The sequence below is a fragment of the Nematostella vectensis genome, chromosome 13, assembly GCF_932526225.1.
Source record: "Nematostella vectensis chromosome 13, jaNemVect1.1, whole genome shotgun sequence".
Classification (NCBI taxonomy): Eukaryota; Metazoa; Cnidaria; class Anthozoa; order Actiniaria; family Edwardsiidae; genus Nematostella; species Nematostella vectensis.
In genome coordinates, this window is record NC_064046.1 from 13,282,830 (window position 1) to 13,302,949 (window position 20,120).

Sequence of the window (20,120 nt, forward strand, 5' to 3'; positions counted from 1 at the left end):
GGATATTTTATTGGTAAGAAAGGCAGTCTGAAAGAAGGATATCTTCATCTGAATGTTATCAAGCACCTACATTGAGGCAATGTCGCGTTGCTGTTTATCTAAAAGTAAAGCCAGCTTCTCTTTGAAGTGAAAAATACCAGTCGTTCATCACTTTTCCATACCGTCGCTTTGTTTGACACGCCGGATTTATTATGCTGTGAGCACCAGGTTGGCTGGTTTCGCTCCAGGAGTCGTAGAATCAATATTGAAAACCATTGATTTCCAGGTAGTGATGAGCTGCACCAGCAGGATAACTAGTATTGAATGAAAACAAATCCTATTACGCGCACGAAACGGCAAGTCCTATTAGTAGCCATCGACCGAGCTGCGATAGAGGTGAGTAAACAAGTCCGTAAAACTGAATGTTTTATTTGTCCATTTGGGCCTTTTTAAAGCTTAAAAGCATTGATCAAATAGAGAGTTGAGTTGCTCGCCCTTTTAGCTAACATGCGGTTGTGATCAAACGGTCTTTGAGATTTGATGGGAGAAGTCCCGTAATTTTGAAAAAAAAAAGCTGTTGACTTCATCAATATTTGGGAAAGTGGGAATTACACGTTAAATTTTGCTTTAAAAAATTGCTGCCTGAAATAAATACTAAATAATAGACTCTCCTCACGCGATCAAACTTTGAAATTCTTATATGTTCAAAGTGAATATTTCTCCAACTCCAACTATCATCTCTGTTTGATAAATGGTATTTCAGAGTCTAATGTGTGCTACCAAATGGAGCTGGATATACATTAATCAATTTTGTTTGAGCCTTCAACAGTGATCAAAATGTGATCCTGGATTCAGCTTTTTATGGGTTGTAAAATAGATAGGTATTTCGATAAACCTTGCTTGCGTGTTGAGCTACAATTCAGGCCAAAGATGTGGGACACTTCTCTTTCTCCCCTCCACAAGCATACATGATTATTTGACTGCGACTTGCATAAAACCTGAAAAAAAACGCTTTTAACCAATATTAAAGGGGGAAAGTGTTACTATACAAAGGTCCCACCTTCTTTTGTTGCGAATTGTAGGTTGCAACCATTTTCATGAAAAGAAAAAAAAAAACAATGTGCTTAGTAGAAACTATAAGGCCGCTCTCACTCACTTAGGATAAACACCAAAGTGATAAACACCTGCGTTATTAAATAAATCCTTTTTTTTAATTTTTTATCGTGAAACCCCTCCAATCCTACTAAATTATCCTTAAAATTTGCAAAAAGTTGTGAAGATGTACATATGTAAAGTTTCGAAAGGAACCTCTCGGCGTCATAGGCACTATTTCCAGCCGTCGCTAGGCCTCACTGCGGGCTCACAGAAACGAGCTGGAAATCGAGCCTATCGGCGTCATAGAAACGGACAAAAAACGCACATAAAGATTATTTATATATTGTCCTATATATAGGCCTTTGAAAAATTCAAGGAACAAAATAAAAAAAGGGAACGAAACATTTCCAACACCATTCATTTTCTTGATGATATAACCTTTTTTTTAAATTTACAAAGTGGTTATTGGCAAATCAATAAGTTTTTGTTCTTGCACACATAACGCTAAACCATGAAAACCTAACATTCTATACCCAAGCCTTTTCCCTGTGGTGGTAAACAACCCTGAAAGCTCAAGGAAACGCATATGTTCTTTGACGTAAAAAGTGGGTATTGGCAACTATAATTAAAACATTCCATGTAATAATTTCACGTGATTACAAATAAGTAATTTACGCCTATCATAGAATCGTCTGTGACGCCCGCAAAAGTGTGCTTCAGATAGCGCACTTGTTTTAAGTTCAAAGAGGATATTGTTAAGTAAAGTCACCATCGTTTCATCGAAGTGACTTTACACCTTTTGTGAAAGCTGCCTTCTATATCTCAACCCAACTCCCAATATTACAGAGAAAATGCTTCCTTTTATGTCATGGATGTAATTAGTTTTACCACTTGGTTCGTGTTTACGACACAGCGGGTTGCCTTGAGCCCAAGCGTGCGAAGCTACCCCCTAGGGGACGCAAAGAACACGGCTAAAAACGCCGCCTGTATTGATTCTTTTGTGGGCTCGCAAACGAGAAACTACACACAGGGCTACTGGAAGCTTGAAGCGCTGGAAAGCTCTTGGAATAGGATAATTTATGTTTTAAGGTAAGAGAAGATACGTATATCAACTTTTTTATTATTGAATCTAGTTTGCGATGACAATAATTATGATGCAGCTCGTACACTGAGATCTTTAATATGCTGCGAAATCTCTTTAATCTTTTCCAAAGCTGCTGGCTTTCGTCATTCAAACTACGAAATTAAATTTGGTGCTTTTGATTGGTCAGCGTAGCTGTAGTAATAAGTCAGAGTTTAGTTGGCTGTTTTTAACAAATTTTAGGCGTAGTATGAGTAAGTGCGAATATTGTAGTATGAGTACGCGGCAATATTGCAAGAGCAGTGAAGGACTAGGGCGACAATCCCGAGGTGGCGAGGAGAGACTGGGAATGAAAAAAAAGTGGATTCTTCCCGAAAGTGACGTATTGAACAGTGCATGACGGGAAAGTTGGTGCTGATGTTGTCGCTGTTTTTTTTGCTGTTGTAATGAATGTGTATAAAGAGGGTGGAGGGATTTATTGCAGGACTTTAGGAAATAATTCTCACGTGTAGTCTATTTGTCTAAACACTGCACGTTTGGAGTTTGCTGGTTCCCTTCGTGTGGGGTGATATTTGTAAAGAATTTTTTTTTTAATTTTACATAGCCTTTTTGTTCGCTATGGTTACATTTTACTTTTTGTAAAATGTGAAAAAATTATTCTTACAGATAATTCAGTACAATATACTTTATGAAAAAAAAACAATTGTTGAAAAAGGTTAATGGGTAGTGTTCTGTCAAGAGGAGTGAGTGGAACCAAATTATGGATACTTCTAAAATGTATTCGCATACTTTTGAGGCCCTCCACCAATGACCGACGAGTCTATCAGCACACTAGTAGAGACTCTGTTTCCAGGAGTTTACTCGATGAAGATGTGAAGCATCAACTCATAAACGAGCGAGTCTTCAAGCGATTTCCATTTTTTATTTCATTTTTTATTCGCATCGCTGTAGAACTTGTTATCGATTTCGGATCGTTTCTGCGTTTTCGTGGGGACAGGTTGTATCAAAATGAAAACGCTTCGTGTTGACGCGGATCCTTTTGAAAACGAAACAAAAAGGTCGCGTTTTCAAACAAAAACGGATACGTGGGGACAGGGTCTTAGTTCAGAGAGACGAAACAAAACGTTGCTCTGCATCAAGTTTGCTGAGACAGACAGAAACTTACATTGAAATTAATCTGTCTCGCTAGTGTCACTCACAAATATGAGTGCATTTTATCCAACGTTTTCCTTTTTGGGAGAATAAACTGATGTTGATGTGGTTTATATGATACAAATTAACGAATGTTGACTTATGCTGTGATTGGTGGAGGTCATTGAGAGTATGCAAATGCATTAGAGCTGTCCTTACTCTTGGTTCCGGCGCTGTAAAATAAAAGTGAGAACAGGCCTTGGTAGCCTAGCCTGTAGGCGTTGAAGATTCATCCCCGGGAACCCAGCAAGTAACTTGGCGCGTTTTTGAGAATTTTCGCTCGTCCCGCTCCACCGCGGGCGAATTTTCCACAGGTAGGCTAGCGTATTCATAATTCTTATATTTTAGACGAATTCCCCGTAATTCATTCCATAACCACAAAGTGAAAAAACAACGTAATTTCTAGTACAAGCCTCGGTATAGCTCTTAGAAAAACGTGCTTGTTTTTTTTTTTAACAGTTTAAGTTTATGTTATATGAACGGGACTGCTATAAAAATGGAAAAGCTAGCTGTAAAGATATAATTAAAAAAACGAAAAAATCCTTTTTTGAAGGAGTGGCAAAATAAATACATGCAAAGATAAGCAAAAAAACTTTTCCAATTCAAGTACAAATGCCAAGCCGGTGTTGAATTATCGAGATATTGGTTATTTCTGTTTTGAAATAGTGGTGTTCGGGTTTTTCTTTGTGATGCTCGCCGCTAATATAAAGTAAAAGAACCCGCGTATTTCGCACTTTTGCACCTTGTGAAGACCTTAAGCTTGCCGCGCGAGAGGAATTAAACGATTTTAATGGGTGAACAAAGAAGGACTTACCAGAGAAAAAACATGTAAAGAAAAATATTTAAAATGCTGTGCCTATGTTATGTAAAACTAATATTAAAAGGAAAACATTCATTTTGCACGAGTCGGCTTCTTTGGGGGATACAAAGTATGATCCTCACGATTTAAAATAAAAGCAAGATTGGGAAATTTCGCTGAAGCTTTCCATCGAGTTGTTGAAAAGAATATAAGCTCCAGCCAAATTCAATTTAAGTTTTTCTCAAATAAATTAGGATTTAATCAGCCGTAAAGGAGTCTTGCTCGAGTACTGAAGGGTTTAATGTGACCGCGGTTTTGATTAATTTTTGACTTGAGAAATTTGAAGTGGTAAAGAGAGCTCCGACAAATCGGTGTGAAGCGGGGATATACTTATTCCAGCTTCTGAACAATCAACACCTCTTAAATATAAATGCACAAAAACGTAACCCAAGCACTGGCAAATTACGCAAAAATATATTTATCCTTATGGCATGGGGTTTTAGTACTGGATAGAAGCATTTTAATGCTTCTTTAAAAAGAGTCATTTTGCGGCACGTTCGTTGGGCTAATTGTTAACTGTGTCCTGTGCCGGCAGTACTGACAGCTTGAGGGCAGAGTTAGTTAGCCAATAAGCTGCTTTAAAATAAGCCATAAGCCAATCAGCGCTCACCGGGCGGTTCTCAAACTGTATTAGCCACAGTTTGATTGCCATTTAGAGCGGCGCATCCTCATAAAGGTAGAGCCGATAGAGCTTGAGAGAGCCAACAGTGAGACGGCGCCAGCGGACAGTTGCCTGTTATTGACTTTGAATGACTTAACTGGTTATTCGTCCTGTTTGAAAAAAAAAATACACGATTTTATTCAGTGTATCTTGTCTTGGTTAATCACTCAGAGGTAATTATTGGTCACCACTTTTGTTCTTTTTTCATTTCGTAGAAATTGCTACTATAGTTGAAATAGAAAACGTTAGTACGAAAATATAATATTATGTTCAATACTTTAGATATCCTCAACTTGATTCATAATGGATATCTAATCATTTTTTTCTCTAGGAAAAACGTTAACGCAACGTTGGTAAGGATCCCAAATTTAAGTGTAAACAAATCCAAATCGTTTTCTCGTTTAGCCAACGAAAAATTTTAAAAACATTATTGACACAGTGAATGGATAAATTAGTTGTTTCTTGCTTCCATTTCAGAATTGAGATCAGTAGAGAAAGTGAAAAATGGGAACAAAACAAGGAAAAATGCGAGAACCTTTGCTTGGCCAATGTGAGTATATAATGGAGAATACAGTGTGGCTGTGAATCCTTTAGTCTTTTTTTTTCATATTCAAAAATAACAAGAAATTTAACTGTGAGGCAAAAAAAAAATACGATTTGATGATGGAGTATCAAATTTATATGGAAGGTCGAGATGGGAAAACAAGCAAATTAAAAGATCAATGCTATGAGTGGGAACCACTTGAGTTTGACAGCTGACAAAACTACTATTCAGTTTACGCCTTTGCTAATAGTCGGCAGTCGAACGCGCTATAAAAACTTCAAATGCCGCTCCAATTAAACATCGAATATCAATAGCTTTATAAAGTGGATTTTCTGGGTGTTTGGACCGGCGCCGAAAACGCTATAATCCATATAAGATGAGCTGATATGTTAATCCAGCATGTCTCTACCAAAGGGTCCCGACACACGGAAGAAAATAACTAGTGGGTGAATTAACGGCTGATTGCCTTTTCAAGAGCTGGACTTTTCTTTGAAAAGTGCCCCTTCAAATTCATGATCACTTCTTCGAGCTCTCAAAACCCTTGGACCTATTAACATTGAGTAATTCTCGAGCATAGTGTTATGCGCCAATAAAAAATTTGAACGGGATGCGGCTTATCAATCTGGGTTTCTTTATTAATCAATTCAGCGGTTATACAAAGTCCGATCGTTCAGTGTTTCCTCGAGACCCAGGACAGAAAAAGAAGTATAGCCCCATTGTAGCCCCAGTAAAGCCCCCACTCTTGCCGTTAACTCGAATTGTTGGATCGTCTTCCGTTAGGGCTTTAGTTAACATTGTGTCTTAGGTAACTCATCCGTTCTTCGTCTAGAAATTTGGGTAGCTGAGTTCCATTTCAGCCTGTGTAACAAGCCGTTCGTGTGGGGTTTACGTTAAGCAGACTAAATACAGGGGCGGTGGTAAGGGGGGGGGGGGGCAGACTAAATACAGGGGCGGTGGTAAGGGGGGGGGCCTGCACGTTTCACGATGAACTGACGACAAGGATCGATCTTTACTCGGAAATCACGAATCACGATTTTTAAAGAGCATAGATCACGATTCAACGAGTCTCAAACTAACGATAGTCGAGTGACAAAGGATAAGCAGAATTAATCGCGGAAATATTGATAATTACCATAAGCCTTATCCACTTAGCTGCTTGGGGGTGAAAAGAAAGGGGGGAAGGGGGGAGACTTCGTCCAAGATCTGGACCCCACCCCTGTCTGTACTTAAATCACCAAAGTCCCAAAACAGTCCTTACCTTGTGTTGACACGCTTTTAAGAAGAGGACGTGAGAAAGCATGATGCTGCTCCGAACACAACGCGACATCGCCAATATGTGCGTGCGCAAAGTATGGTCTGATCGAGCAAGCGTTTCAACCATTTTAGGTCTCTGTTTCTGCTAAAACGAACTTTAAATGAATATCCCCCCCTACCCCGCATATCAAGAAAATTGAGCCAAAAATCGTCGTATTTGCCAAACGAGGTCACTTCCATATAAGGAGACTTATATATTCCTTATTTGGAAAATCTGCATGATTCTTGTAATTTTTAAGGTCAGCGTACCCCATGGGCTCCGTTAACTTTATGACTTGTAACCAGAAGAAAAAAACAGTTACTGTGACCATCTTTAGTGTGTTGAGAAGGTCGCTGAGAAGAAAAAACTCAGTTTCCTCGGTACCAGACCCCCAAAACGACAACGCTTTCTTCATATGGAATTTCCAATTCTTTCCAAGGGGGGGGGAGGTTATGGATATTTTCTGGAATTACACATTCATAATATACCATGTAGCATCTTTTACAATCACTAAATTGGTCCAAGCCAAATACACGAACAATACAAACAAAAAGACTCAATTAGTGGAATCAAAGCACGAACAACTGAATTGTCGTCTTTGATCGAAAACAACCACACCGGATCCAACACTACACAGGGTGACTTTCGGTTTGTAAAATAACTATCGATCTGATTATTAGTTGATTCCAAAACAAAACGACTCAACAGCGCATGGTCAGTGAGTTCAATATTGTCAGCTCTCGGTCCAAACCGGAAGTACCCATAAACAAAGAGAGAGCTTCCAGTTTGCAGGATAATCGACCGGAAGTTCGCAATGACGCTAGACGTACGGCAATAAAACGGTTCAAAGGTTCTCTTTATATGCAAGAGGGCGAGGCGTGAGGTGTTTTTTTTTTTTTTTTATTCTACGTGACTCAGGCAATTTATACGGACAATCGTATGGATCGATCTTACGGTAAACTGACACTGATGTTTTAACCCGAGCCCCCAGTTTGCTGATTTGAACTTTTGATTTTACAGTTCACATGAAGTCTAGCTTATCAGACCCTGCTAACAAATATTGAAGCATCTTTATCCAGCTTTAGGAATAGGCAACGTCCGCTTAATATTTTCTATCCTGCTTGATAGATTATTTTCGCCGCCAATTGGTTTACTCGATCTCTTCTTGGATGTCGCGTTGCCTTATAAATAAAGCAGATAAATGAAGCTTGTTAGCTTATGTTCATTTTTTTTCTAGAGATGTTTGCTCGCTGGGATTGTTTTCTTTTTATGGAAGAGGGGGGAGAGGAAAAATAGCCTTTATTCGACTGAATTATGGAAAAGAACCATGAATTTAGCCTAGATGAAAATTTTCAGGCATGTAAAAATCAAGCTTAACAACCCTACCAGCTAGACTCACGAGGTGTTTTCCGACTCGTCCACTTCTGTCAATAATGCTACCCCTTCCCTTCGGCGTTTTTGCGGTAAACGATTTCAATTTGTGGTGCGTGTGCAAACCATTTCTAGCTCTTTACGTATCTTATGGGATAACTGTGATGGGAGATGGCGCGCGCAGGGCTCTGCGGTATCGAACACATAATTCTTTAAGTACCGCCTAAGTAGTGTTTAGGGTAATCATGCATTTGCGCCGTCTCCCCGGCTCCGCGATCATTCAGCCGTCCGGAATTTTAACCCGAATCCCACTCAGGGAGAAGAGAGGTGTTAAGACATAACTGCCGCATTTAGATTATTGTTAACTCTTTTGTTTGACGACGCTTGTTAGGATTTCGTAAATCAAGAGAGACAGGCCCATTTGACCAGCGCCTTTTAAAGCAATCACGCTCCTTTATGAGTGAGCAACCACGGTGATGTGTTCACAGGCCTTGACGAAACTTCCGAACTACTTTTTGGCACCATAATTACAAACATTTAGCACATAGCCAGAGCTTTTCACTGGTTGATTAGAGTGATCTAGTGGTTGACAAGGCGAGAATCGAGTACCGATCCGCACTTTTACCGCCCTCGGCGGCACGTACTGGCGGAAAAACACCAAATAAACCTGAACACCAAATAACGATGAAAAAACTACACAGGAAATTGAAACAAAAATCCCGCGACGGGAGTGAATCGGACCGAGGTAAGCGCCGCTTTAGCGGTGAGACACGAGATTAAAAACACAAGACAAGTGCTGGGCCGCTCACTTAATTTGATTTTGCCGTGTTGGATAAACCAGAGGTCCGAGTGTAAACAAAGTGGACCAATGTTGTCCTTAATGTTTAATCCGAGACCCTTTTTCTATTTAAATTGAAAGTTGAGTCCCTGCGTCTTTATATTCGAGTGGTATTCTATGAAACGTGCCGGCTCTCATTACATTTTCTGAGGCGAGTAAATGTTTGATGAATACATGAGAATTTTGCGCGGTGCGGCCGGTGCTTTCGTCTATTCAAGAGATACGGCAAAACCATCGTACAGTGGCGGTGCATTTACAAAAGGAACTTAGTCAAATAAACTCCATGATTGCATGCGTCGACGGGACCTTGTATTACGCCTTGGCTTGTGAATAAATAATTTCCAAATTGTTGAATCTTGCGAGGGAGGCGGTTTCTTTGCAACCAATATCTATCAAATCACGATGATTTCATCCCCGAAGTAGCTCAAAATCAACTCGCTACATTAACTGAGTAAAAACCCTTGAAATCACGTCATAATTCATTAAAAAGAAATGTCAAAACATTTTAGCGAAATCCAATCCCGTGGATACAAAAGTTTTTTCCGTGTTTGCTTAGACCGTGCTGGAGCGCAAGATGCTCGGTTTGTAATTAGCCGATGACTATATCCAATGTCAGTGCAAGGGTTTTAAAGAGGATACATAAAATTTCTAGTAGCTAACCTCTCCTAGGGTCGAGTAAGGTAGTATGTTCTTCCTTTGGATATCGGTACTTGACTATAATTGGCTGGTTTTACTTTGAGCCAATCAGCGGCGCGCGTTCGCTCATTAGTCTGTGATTAGAACAATCAGATCGGTCAGTGTCACCGGCATCAAATGAGAAAACCGATCGCGGTGCTTCAAAAGAGCCGCCACTCGCCCCCTTACGATCACGGCAGTAAAGCCATTCACGAACCTCTAAGGGCTACACACATATCACAACACTTATACAGGACCTGACTTCTAGCTCTTATCCAATGCGAGTAAACCCTAGGAAGAATCCTAGGCGGTGATATGGGCAAGAAGTACTCAAAACAAGGTAGCTTGGCGGGGTTTTCACTGGTGTTATTCCACCGATCGCTCACCCACAACTCCCCATTCACTCGATGGAGCAGCTAGAATAACGATCTAACTGCAGTTATTTTTTCATTCCAGCATGGATCTCGCGCGAGGGGCCCGAAGGTGAGTTTCGATAAGACGTTTGTGGCGTAGCACGCCGCTTTTGTGTTGTGTTGTTGTGTCGTTTTTCGTTCCTCGCTAATCAGTGGTTGTCGTTTTTTAGGCGATTGTGTGATCGAGAATGACACTACTACACACTCTTGCGCGGTTTCCACGAGCGCTTACGAAGAGCTCAGTCGTGCTCCCAGTTCACATACAGCCGACTTCACGTACAAAGGATACCCCGTCAACCTGGTAAGCCATTGCTTTTGCGAATCTCGACCGACTTCTCTATCTCCTTCATTCCTTATATAAAACACTAGTGCTACTCGTTGGGTTGATTAAAAGTAATAGCAGAAGGAGAATTGAGCACTTGTGGTCTGCAAGCGTGTTGTTTTGTTGTGTTTTTGGTGTTTGATAGTTGCCTAATCGGGGGAAGCTTTTTGTCGCTCGAACGCTGCCTCTTGTTGACTGAAGAGAACATCTCACATAGTGAAAGGTCAACACGGTCCTCAGTTTTACATGCGTCTGGTCATGACTGACAAAATCTCGTGCTAAAACGTTTTAAAAGTACCTCGTATTGAAATATTCTAGGACTTGTAAAGGTCAAAGGCACTAATATCTGCGAGATTCGCTAGAGTTCAGTCGGTAAACCGTTGAGCAATCCTTACGGTGACCACATGCAAATTCACGAAGGAAAACAAATAGTTCAACCAAATAAATGGTAATCGGGGCTTGATAGTCGATCGGTTAGGAAGTCCACAGATTCTCCATGTCTTGCAATGAATACAATTCTGATAAAACAACAGTTGGTTCACATCCATAGTACCATATTACAAATTGCGATTAATAACGGGGGCCATAACGTAGCTCGGTACAGCACGTTACTTCTGTACTTCCATAACTCGTGCTTAAGCTAGATGGTAAACCTGGATTTGTCAACACTTCTTGAAGTGGAAGACTAACAGGGCCTTATGCCAATCGTTTTTTATGACGATGTTTTGTTGGTCTACAAGAAAGACAAGTATAGGTTTATACTTTAACCTTTGAAGAGTAAAGCCACTTATCTGTCAAGTTCGTCTTCGGTATATCGCGTTTTCAGCTTTTTTATTTATAAATGATCTATATGTTAGGTCATATTTGACTGGGGTTCGTTATGGCGAGTAAAACATGGACTTCGGATTAGATTTCTTGGATTACCTGTAAGTGCCTCTAATCACGTACGACTCCGGACAGCATGGCATCTTCGACTAGCGACTGCGTGTTCACGATTCGCCTCGCAAAATGCAATTTAGAAAGTCTCCATGGCTTGATTAGTGAACAACGCAGCGGACTTTAACATTCTACTATGGTTCAGGGCATGTGGGTGGAATATAGATATAGAGGAACGCTTTCTAAATTAAGCCAAAACGAGAGGACGGGGTAAGGAAAAACTATCTCACTGAAAGTGCTATCAACCGTGACGTTAAATTATCGGCCCTTCGTTCGAGTTTCTATGTTCTATTCAAGAAAGCAATGTAATTATCTTGTAGATTAGAGTTGCATGCGAATGCTAGAAAATGTGGAGTTGATCATTTGATAACCTCGGTGTATTTTCTACCCGTGTAGTAAACAAATACCGCAAAATACCAGCGCTTCTGGTATCTGTTATCGAGTCGATGACGTCCTTTATTGCGGGTACTTCAAAGGGATCCAACTCTCCGGCGAGCAAAGTCACGTTTCTAGTCCCGAAAAAGAATAAAAGAAGAAAACACTGAATATTTTAATAATCCATTAAGCAGTTTAGTTATACCAAACTGCTTTTATATCTCACATAAAGTGTTTTTTTAACTCTGAAATTTAATCAGAAATTGATGATTTTACGCATTTTTAAGAAAAGGAAAGATATTCTGGAACGATTAAATTATAATACTAAAAAAACAGATGTCATAACACGATTCTGTTATTTTCCAAAACATTGTCATGATTGGCTATTGACATCTCGACATAAACATGTTTTTCGAAATAAAACTTATCAAATTTGACAGAAATATTTGACCTCCTTTGGCAGCTTAATTTCAGAAATTTTCTGTTTAGCTAAAATCATAGGCGATCGAACGTTGCTAAAAATCGATTTACTTGAAACAACTAATTAATTTTTATTATGCGCTGTATTTATACCCTGTTAACAATAAGCAATTGAAAGAAAAGGAATCCCCCACCTCAAAATGCTGCAAAACATTAAAGTTAAAACAAAAACAAAACGGTTTTATTCCAACGAATTTCCTGATGGCAAGCTGCGAATTGTTGGTCTTTAAATAAATGGAGTAAATTAAATTTAAGTCTAGCGAACGTTCCTAAATAATAGTTTTCTCCGCTTTAGCAGTTATACATAAATTGTGACCATATCTTTGTATTACATATTACTTTTCATTACAATGAAAAGTAATATGCTCAAATTATTTTATTCCAGCTATTTTACCTTATAATCAAAATCTAACCTGTCAGGGGCGGATTTAAGGGGGGTGGATTGGGCTGATATCGTGGCTTTGTTTCAGAAACTAGGGACAAGATACTGTCCATGTGCCATCACCTGCTTGACTTTGCTGATGCGACAAATCCAATTCAGCTTGAAGTATTGTTAGATCTATTTGACCTACCAAGGAACACTAGATCATTTATAAGCTGTCTACACGGCCATTATCCACCTTCTATTTTGAAATCCTGGACCTGCCCCTGACCGCAAAACATATCCTTAAGTGAGGTTCCTCAAGGCTTTTACATTCATTTCCATCACAAATAGCAATGAATGGAAGGTTTCAAATATGTAAATATGCCCAAATCTAGTGGGCCAATTATGAATTACGGGGTTACAGCTATGTGAGGTAGAGCCCCCTCCTTTTGACTATATTGATTATATAGGATTATTGTGATAATTAATGACAAACAAATCCAAACTGAATGAAATGGAATGGAATTTTATTTCTGAGAATTTCCCTTTAAACTGTGTGAACTGACCCTGTTAAAAGAAGGTCCTGAATCCTATTATGAGTGCATCTCTTTTCAGACAACTTTTAAATGCTCTCGTCACTCTGCACCACCATTAACACGAGACTGCCTAGAAAATTGCAAAGCAGTTGAACACCCTGAATGAGAAGAGTTCCTCACCCCCTCCCCCAACACTGAAACAATCTTGTATTGCTCAGCTGTTTTTGTGTGCATGTTAAGTGCCTATTTCCCTTATTCAAGAACAGGAAGTCAAGAGTCTGAACTCAATATCTCTGTCTACTTTTGGGAGCTATCAATTTCCTGCCATGAGTTCATTCCATGTGGCCTATTATACGAAAATGTAAAAATGTCAATTTTTATAGTATTTTCCTTGTCATATCCTTATAATAACACATCCTTTAAGCCTTTGCTTATCCCAGTCACAAATAGTCAGCCATGTCATAATGAAACATAATATTTGATACAAGTGTATTGACTTCAAATCCTCTTTCCTTTGACTGATAAATAATCCCAGCATAATTTATTGATGAGATAAAATATATTTTTTCACAACTTGTAAAAGCCTTTGGACAAATTCCACAGATTTTAAAGCAGCTTCCCGGGTTAGTATCATGTTTATTTGCTCCTGGCATGAAATATGCATGATATTATGATTTGTGGATAAAGATTATATGAGATGTTGGGCTGGTCACATAAAGGGATTAGGGTCTTGATAAGCAGATATCTGTGTCACATGCCTTTTCAGGAAACCTCCAAGGCACAAAGCTGTAATAATGTTCTTCTGTTGTTTGAAAGCAAAATCTAAAGTATGAACCATGCAAAGCTTCATATTGGAGAATGTTTTTAATAGAGTGTTGCTCTACTCCAGACTGCATGACAGACCACATTTGTTTTCTATCCATGTATTTATCTTGTGTTTGTTACAGGAATGGCCTTTAGACTACGAAGAGAAAGAGCTTCCCAGCAAGAAAGACTTTTTTTATGACGATTTTCCATTAGAAGGTAAAGGTTATAATCACACATTTTATAGTTTTTTTTAGTAAAGTTGTTTATTTATAATGCTGAAATGAAAGAGTGAAATTTCATAATTACAATAGGTTAATTTAAACAAAACATTATGTTTAAAAAACATGAAAAAGGACATTTTGTTTATAACATGATAACCTAGAACATACACATTTTTTTCTGGATTTTCCTTTACAAAATGTTTCGTTTTGGTGTAAATTGTGTGTGAGCAGTTCATTAAAGTATGACATGATCACTCCTATACTACATGAAGTTGTTTTGTTTCTCATCTACATTCCCTTAATCTTCTTTTGATAATTTGAACTTCTAGCACTGGCTCAAATCTTTTTTCTTTGATTATTATTATTCCCAAAGACAATTCCATCATAATTCAAAATTCTATTATAAGCTACCACTCCAAAATAACCACTTTGTCATTAATCTGGCTTTTGCCACATGTTTGCCCTGGTTTTTTATTCTTGGGGAGGCATATGTTTTGATATTCATTAGGACTGTAGTTGTCAAAGCAGCAAAGGTGGGATGGCGCTGTTAAAGCCAGATTATCACCAAAGCTGTACATGTGTATTCATATACTGTCTAAATTTGATAGGCCTACCAAATACCTCTGCACTCATTGTCATTAGCAGTGTATATCGTCAGTTTACATATGTGATATTCTTGTGTCTACTTTGCATGATTTAAAAGTGATCAAAGGTTTTAAATAATCTTTTTCCAGCCAAATCCTTTTTAGAATTTAATGCATCCTGTACTTACTGTTTACATAGCAGATCAGCAGGTTTAGATTCTTGGCATGAGGAAAGCATAAAGGCAAATCAGCTTAAAGATTTACCATGTCGTTACAGATTAAATGCACTATTTTAGTAGTTATCATGAATCATAGTCTCGCATTTTTGTCTGATTCTGCTAGAGAGTACACATAAATGATTTGCTAACACAATTGAATTTTTTCTTCTTCAGTTGTTGAACTACCAGACCTCCCTGATGGAAAAAACGTAGAGATATCATTTGAAAGAGAAGGCTTGGTAGAAGCCTCCACACAGACAAAGCCACTAAAGGTATTGGCAGTTACAACTTGAAAAAAAAAATTCAGAATACCAACACGAGTACATTTATGATTACTGTGACCATGTAATAAGAATAATGTGTGATGCTCCTAGCTTTTGCTTTGTTGTATTTGAATGTTAATATTTTAAGCTGTAAAATGTCAGGCGCTGATGAAGAAAAGTCAGCTTATATAGTCAGCCAAAAAACTTAATACAGACTTATGATGGGGCCAGCAACAGTGTACTATTTTATCTCTCACAATCATAAAATGTTTCTGCTATCAAAATCAAAGTTTTGTATGAACAAAGAACTGTACAAGTTTACCAGCCTTTGTATATTCAACATGACTGAAAACTGAGCCAAAGCCCTAGACACGTCCCTTAATGATTTCCTTCTTTGATAAGTTTTGCAGATTAAAAATGAAAGAGGGGATTTGTGGTTACTTTGGCCATTTTAAGAATGCATTTGGTACCAAAGCAATTTCTAAAAAGAACAGGCACAAAAGTTCCTTCTTTGATATTATTTATGCAGTTTTCATGACTGCCTACCGTAGATCGTTTGATTTTCTACCTTAATTGTCTGAAGTATGTACAGTATGGTACATCAGTATTTTTCACACAAAAAAATGTACCTGTTTAAGTGAATTAAGCATGGTCTGATATGATGGCTGTGCAACACTGATTTGATAAGAACACTGCCTAAAACTGTAGAACTTGAATAAACAAGACTATTTAAGGGCTATGATTATGGGGAGTCTCTTAATGTATATGTGAGATAATTTAGAAGGAATTTAGCATACCTGTCAACTCTCCCTTATTAGGCAGGAGTCTCAAGATTTTGGACCCCTTCTCCCGCTCTCCGGCGTTGAGCTCCAAATCTACTGCTTTTTAGCAATTCTTATCACTTCTGAAAAATTATTCTATAGAAAATCTTCATTTTGCCTATTTTCTATGAAAATGTTTGAAACAATAATTCCCTTGCGTAGCACAATTTATCTAGCACCCTTGTGAGATCTATAAGTGGATTTGTTCATGAGAGCTTTCTAATACTGCAAACGCCTGCAAGGTTAAACCCACCCCTCCCCCCAAAATAAACTAAACCAGAAATATATAATTGGTAGAAAACCCATCTTCCAATTTTTTAAAGCACAGAGTTGGCAAGAATTGGAATTACTCTAAAAGTTCACCCTACAGTAACCCCTTTGTTGTTAACCATCCTTCACCTTATCAGCAGGAAACACCAGAGTGTGGGATGTCCGTAAAATCAGCCAGTTCTGACCACCAGGAGTGGTCGTACACCCTGTATGACTTTGAAGGGCAAGGACAAGTAACACGAGAGGTAAGCCCATTTGGCACAAACACTACAGGGCCAAAGCAGGGTGTCTGCCGCTGGGGACACACACCACAAATGTTTGCAAAAATTATAGGCAAATAATCAGTAGGGGTGTTGCCTCCCCAATATTTTCTTAATTTTTTATTTTCTCTAAATTTTTTTGTTTTAAGTATCCATAAATGTATTCGGCTTTACATTTGCATATTGGACACCGTTCTACAAATGCCTGCGCCTCATCTAGTCATGCAGACTTTAACATGAGAAATACATAAATTATCTTCAGGGAAAAAAGTCAGTATTCCTAAAGTTTTAATCTGAATTCTTCAACAGGATCTCAGAAACTTGGTCAAATCTATTTATGAAGTTCTTGGGAAGAGTGTTAACAATTCTCGAAATCAACCAAAGGACCCTTTGAAAAAGCTGAGGGTAAGACTTTCTGTCTCTAAGGAGAGAGGAAAGAGGACCGAAGGGGATGTCCCATCAAGGCATGAATACACGATCTCTGCAATGGCAACAGAGAATAAGGCTCCTAAGAAGAGTACCAGGACTTATCACATGGAAAGGTGTGACTCTATGACTGTAAACCCGCCATCTTTGGAGAACATTCCCGACAAACGCAAGATGGTGAGCTTGATAATGGAGCAGCCAGGTCCTACCAATGGAATCAACTGCCAGTCTCACCGGCAAAAAATTTCTTGCAAAAGAAGCAGTGCAAATCGGCCTGCCAAGCCAGCTGTCACTGCGGCCAATACAGGAAACATGGACACACCTGTGGTCAACGACAGGGGCATGTATAGTTGTCCCAAACGTATGCAAACAGGACCTGGGGAATGCAACCCTCCAAGCCCAAAGGAAACTAACGACTTGAGTCGTGTAAAGCAATGGGTGGACCAACTTTGTGCAGCACATGAATTAGAAACTGTAACAAGGTCCAAACACAGGAAGTCCTATCGGCATACATGCAGGCAGGGTGAGCCGAGGCACGACCTTCATAGGTGCCCACAATACCTTGATCTTGCAACAGATCACATTACTTATCCGTACCATGTTGAGAGCCAGGCATGTCTGTATGGTGCAGCCTCACCCAAGCCTCACCGACGGCCAAAGAGGGGTCATCACCACTCATGCAAGTATAGCAAGGATGAGGTTATGTGCCAAAGAACAATAGTACATAGACACGAACACCACCACAGCCACCACCATTATCATCACTACGAAAAACAAGAACCTTCCAACAAGTGATTTGACAGCACAATGTTGTTTGTTGGATAAACAGGATTGTTTATTTGATAAACATGCTTGAGTGTCATGCATTATTTACTGAACGCATGATGGAAATTTTTTTAAGTTATTGTTAGGGTGTAATTTATTTTACATATGTGAGAGCTGCCTTCCCATAATAGCAGTTTAAAAGCAAAAGAGCATGGACAAGAAAAAAGGCAAATAGCATTTGTTTTTTTTAGATCACAAATATCACACAATAGTTACAGTTAATGGAATTATTATTCTACTATTTATTAATATTGCCAGTCTAATATATCCAATAATAATTGCACCCTGTAGCCATCAAATATATTATTGAGCAGATATCTTTGATGACATATATAGAGAATCCTATGATTTATGTACATAGCCAATTTTATCATATAATCAATATTTCTCATATTTCCATTTGATCACAACTTTTACTCGGCATTTTAGAGAATATTATTTATATCTCTCCTACTCCTGCTAGAGACTCTTCACAGGGATGTTATGATAACAATCTCTTCTTGGAAATGTTTATGCTCTCTGTGGTACATTTTCTTATAACAAATAACCACAGTAAAAAGCATTAAAAATAACATTTCCCTGTTCACATTAGTCTTTTTCTAAAAGGTTGACAGTTTTAGTCATTACATGATAATCATATGTTCTGCATACAATATAGCTCAACAATAGAGCATATAGGAAAAAAATTACCCACCAAAACTTAACTATGACTTATATTCTAGAACATTGATTCTTTGCCACATTAGAGGATCCAGGGAGTACTCTTCTTGGTAAAAGTTTTTTTAAGATATGTCCTTGGAGTTAAAATCCACCAATTTATTCTCAGGCAATCTACACAAAAGGCATGGATGATATCAGTTATAATAACCAAATTAATATTATTTATATTGCTTCGTATAGAGTACATCTAGGTTCTTTGGTAGGATATTTGTAGCCTATGCAAAGCAACAGTCTTGTTATCCATGTTCTTGTTGTGTGATACGTATATTGTTGCCCAATACTATCCTCTTTAAACTGCCCCTCCCTCTAATTGAGTGACTGGATCCACATCTGTGCAATACCTAATAACTTCATTATAAATCAGTGGAGAGTTTTATGCCAACGCAGCCTATATACTGGTATTTTGTACAGGAGCCTTGTACAGATAGTTTTATTGAAAAAAGCCATCATACACTGCAAACATCTAGACATTTTGTATCTCTCTCTGTACAAACACCCAAAGTTGAACTAGCAATTTCTGTACCTGGTTCATGACTTGTAAATTATATTGTCATAATAAATTTCAATTATATATTCAAATGTAATTTTGTGTGTTTTTATCATATTCAACATGCATCACATTAATGCCATTGATTTATTGTACAGCATATTTCAACTTTCCCATTTCCTTAGTACTTTTTTCACCATTGAATATCATAGCTATCAAGGGTTTAACAGTGAAGGGGTGCGTAAAGTTTCAGCCAAGCAAGGGTGCACCCATTACTAGATTGAAGTTACATCTAAGCCAAAATATTTTATAGAATTTCCTTATTGTGTTAAAGTCCAAGTTAATGTCGATCCAAAACTGTGGTTTGTGCATCACCACTAGGCCACATTTAAAAAAAATATAGTTTTTGGACGTGATTTTTTTCTCAGGAACATGCAGCTGAATGGTTTTTATTTCCCTACTTTTATTTCCTTATCTCAAAATTAGGCTTCACATGGAGACAAATTATTCATCCAATCATAGGAACAGTAAAAGAACTAAAAAGTACATGGGGTCATTGTATGTCTATTTTTTTTGTCATTTTTGGTTATAGAAGGGTGCAAAACTAAAAGCTTGCACATTATTCTAGAGGATTTATAGTCCAGACCTAGGCTTTCTTTGTGCTTGCTTTTCTATGTGGCCAGAATGCCGAGCGGAATGAGAGTCCAGGTTGGACTACAGGTTTTTCAGAGGAAGACTTAAAATAAAAAATAAAAATACAAGTTGCATGCAGCACAAATTCTAGACCAATATTTTGTGGCATTTTTTACTTACTTCTTATTAAAACTTACATTGACAAGGAGCTGTTAACTATAAGAAAATAAAAATAAAAACATGTCCACAAATAATGTGATGTGAATAAAAACGAAAAAAAAGAAGAAATGGGAAGTTGACAAAGGAAAGATATATGCATGCGATGCCATCAAATTTCTGAGTTGTAAGGTATAGATAATTCTTACCTTTTAAAGTTTGACATAAATTCTCAAAGGTGTTTCTTTATACAGCCAGCCCTAAAAGAACGCAGCGTTGTAATGTAAGCTGTTCTTCTTCTTGACGCAAAAGGCATCATGGGAAGTGGCCCATTCTCTCGCGGCCGAGAGTTCTTACAAGTTTTCACACAGACTAAGAGAGATATAGCGACGATAATAAGGATTTCTTATTGTCG

At 38.3% G+C, this 20,120-nt stretch overlaps 1 protein-coding gene across 7 annotated transcripts; it reads left to right on the forward strand.

Annotated features, from left to right (window-relative positions):
- The first annotated feature begins 356 nt into the window (after positions 1 to 356).
- LOC5508060 (protein naked cuticle homolog 2) lies at positions 357 to 19,008 on the forward strand. 7 transcript variants are annotated; one of them, XM_032376829.2, is made up of 9 exons: positions 1,059 to 2,163; positions 5,198 to 5,219; positions 5,344 to 5,416; positions 10,045 to 10,071; positions 10,172 to 10,302; positions 13,962 to 14,037; positions 15,019 to 15,116; positions 16,336 to 16,443; positions 16,768 to 19,008. In XM_032376829.2, exons 3-9 carry the CDS (start codon positions 5,371 to 5,373, stop codon positions 17,677 to 17,679), a joined length of 1,398 nt encoding a protein of 465 aa, XP_032232720.2. In that variant the 5' UTR covers positions 1,059 to 2,163; positions 5,198 to 5,219; positions 5,344 to 5,370; the 3' UTR covers positions 17,680 to 19,008. The 7 variants fall into 7 exon arrangements, with proteins under 7 accessions (XP_048576456.1, XP_032232720.2, XP_032232723.2 ...); XM_048720499.1 differs by lacking the exons at positions 1,059 to 2,163; positions 5,198 to 5,219 and adding an exon at positions 357 to 375; XM_032376832.2 differs by lacking the exon at positions 5,198 to 5,219 and having other exon boundaries at positions 1,992 to 2,163.
- The last annotated feature ends 1,112 nt before the right edge of the window (positions 19,009 to 20,120 follow it).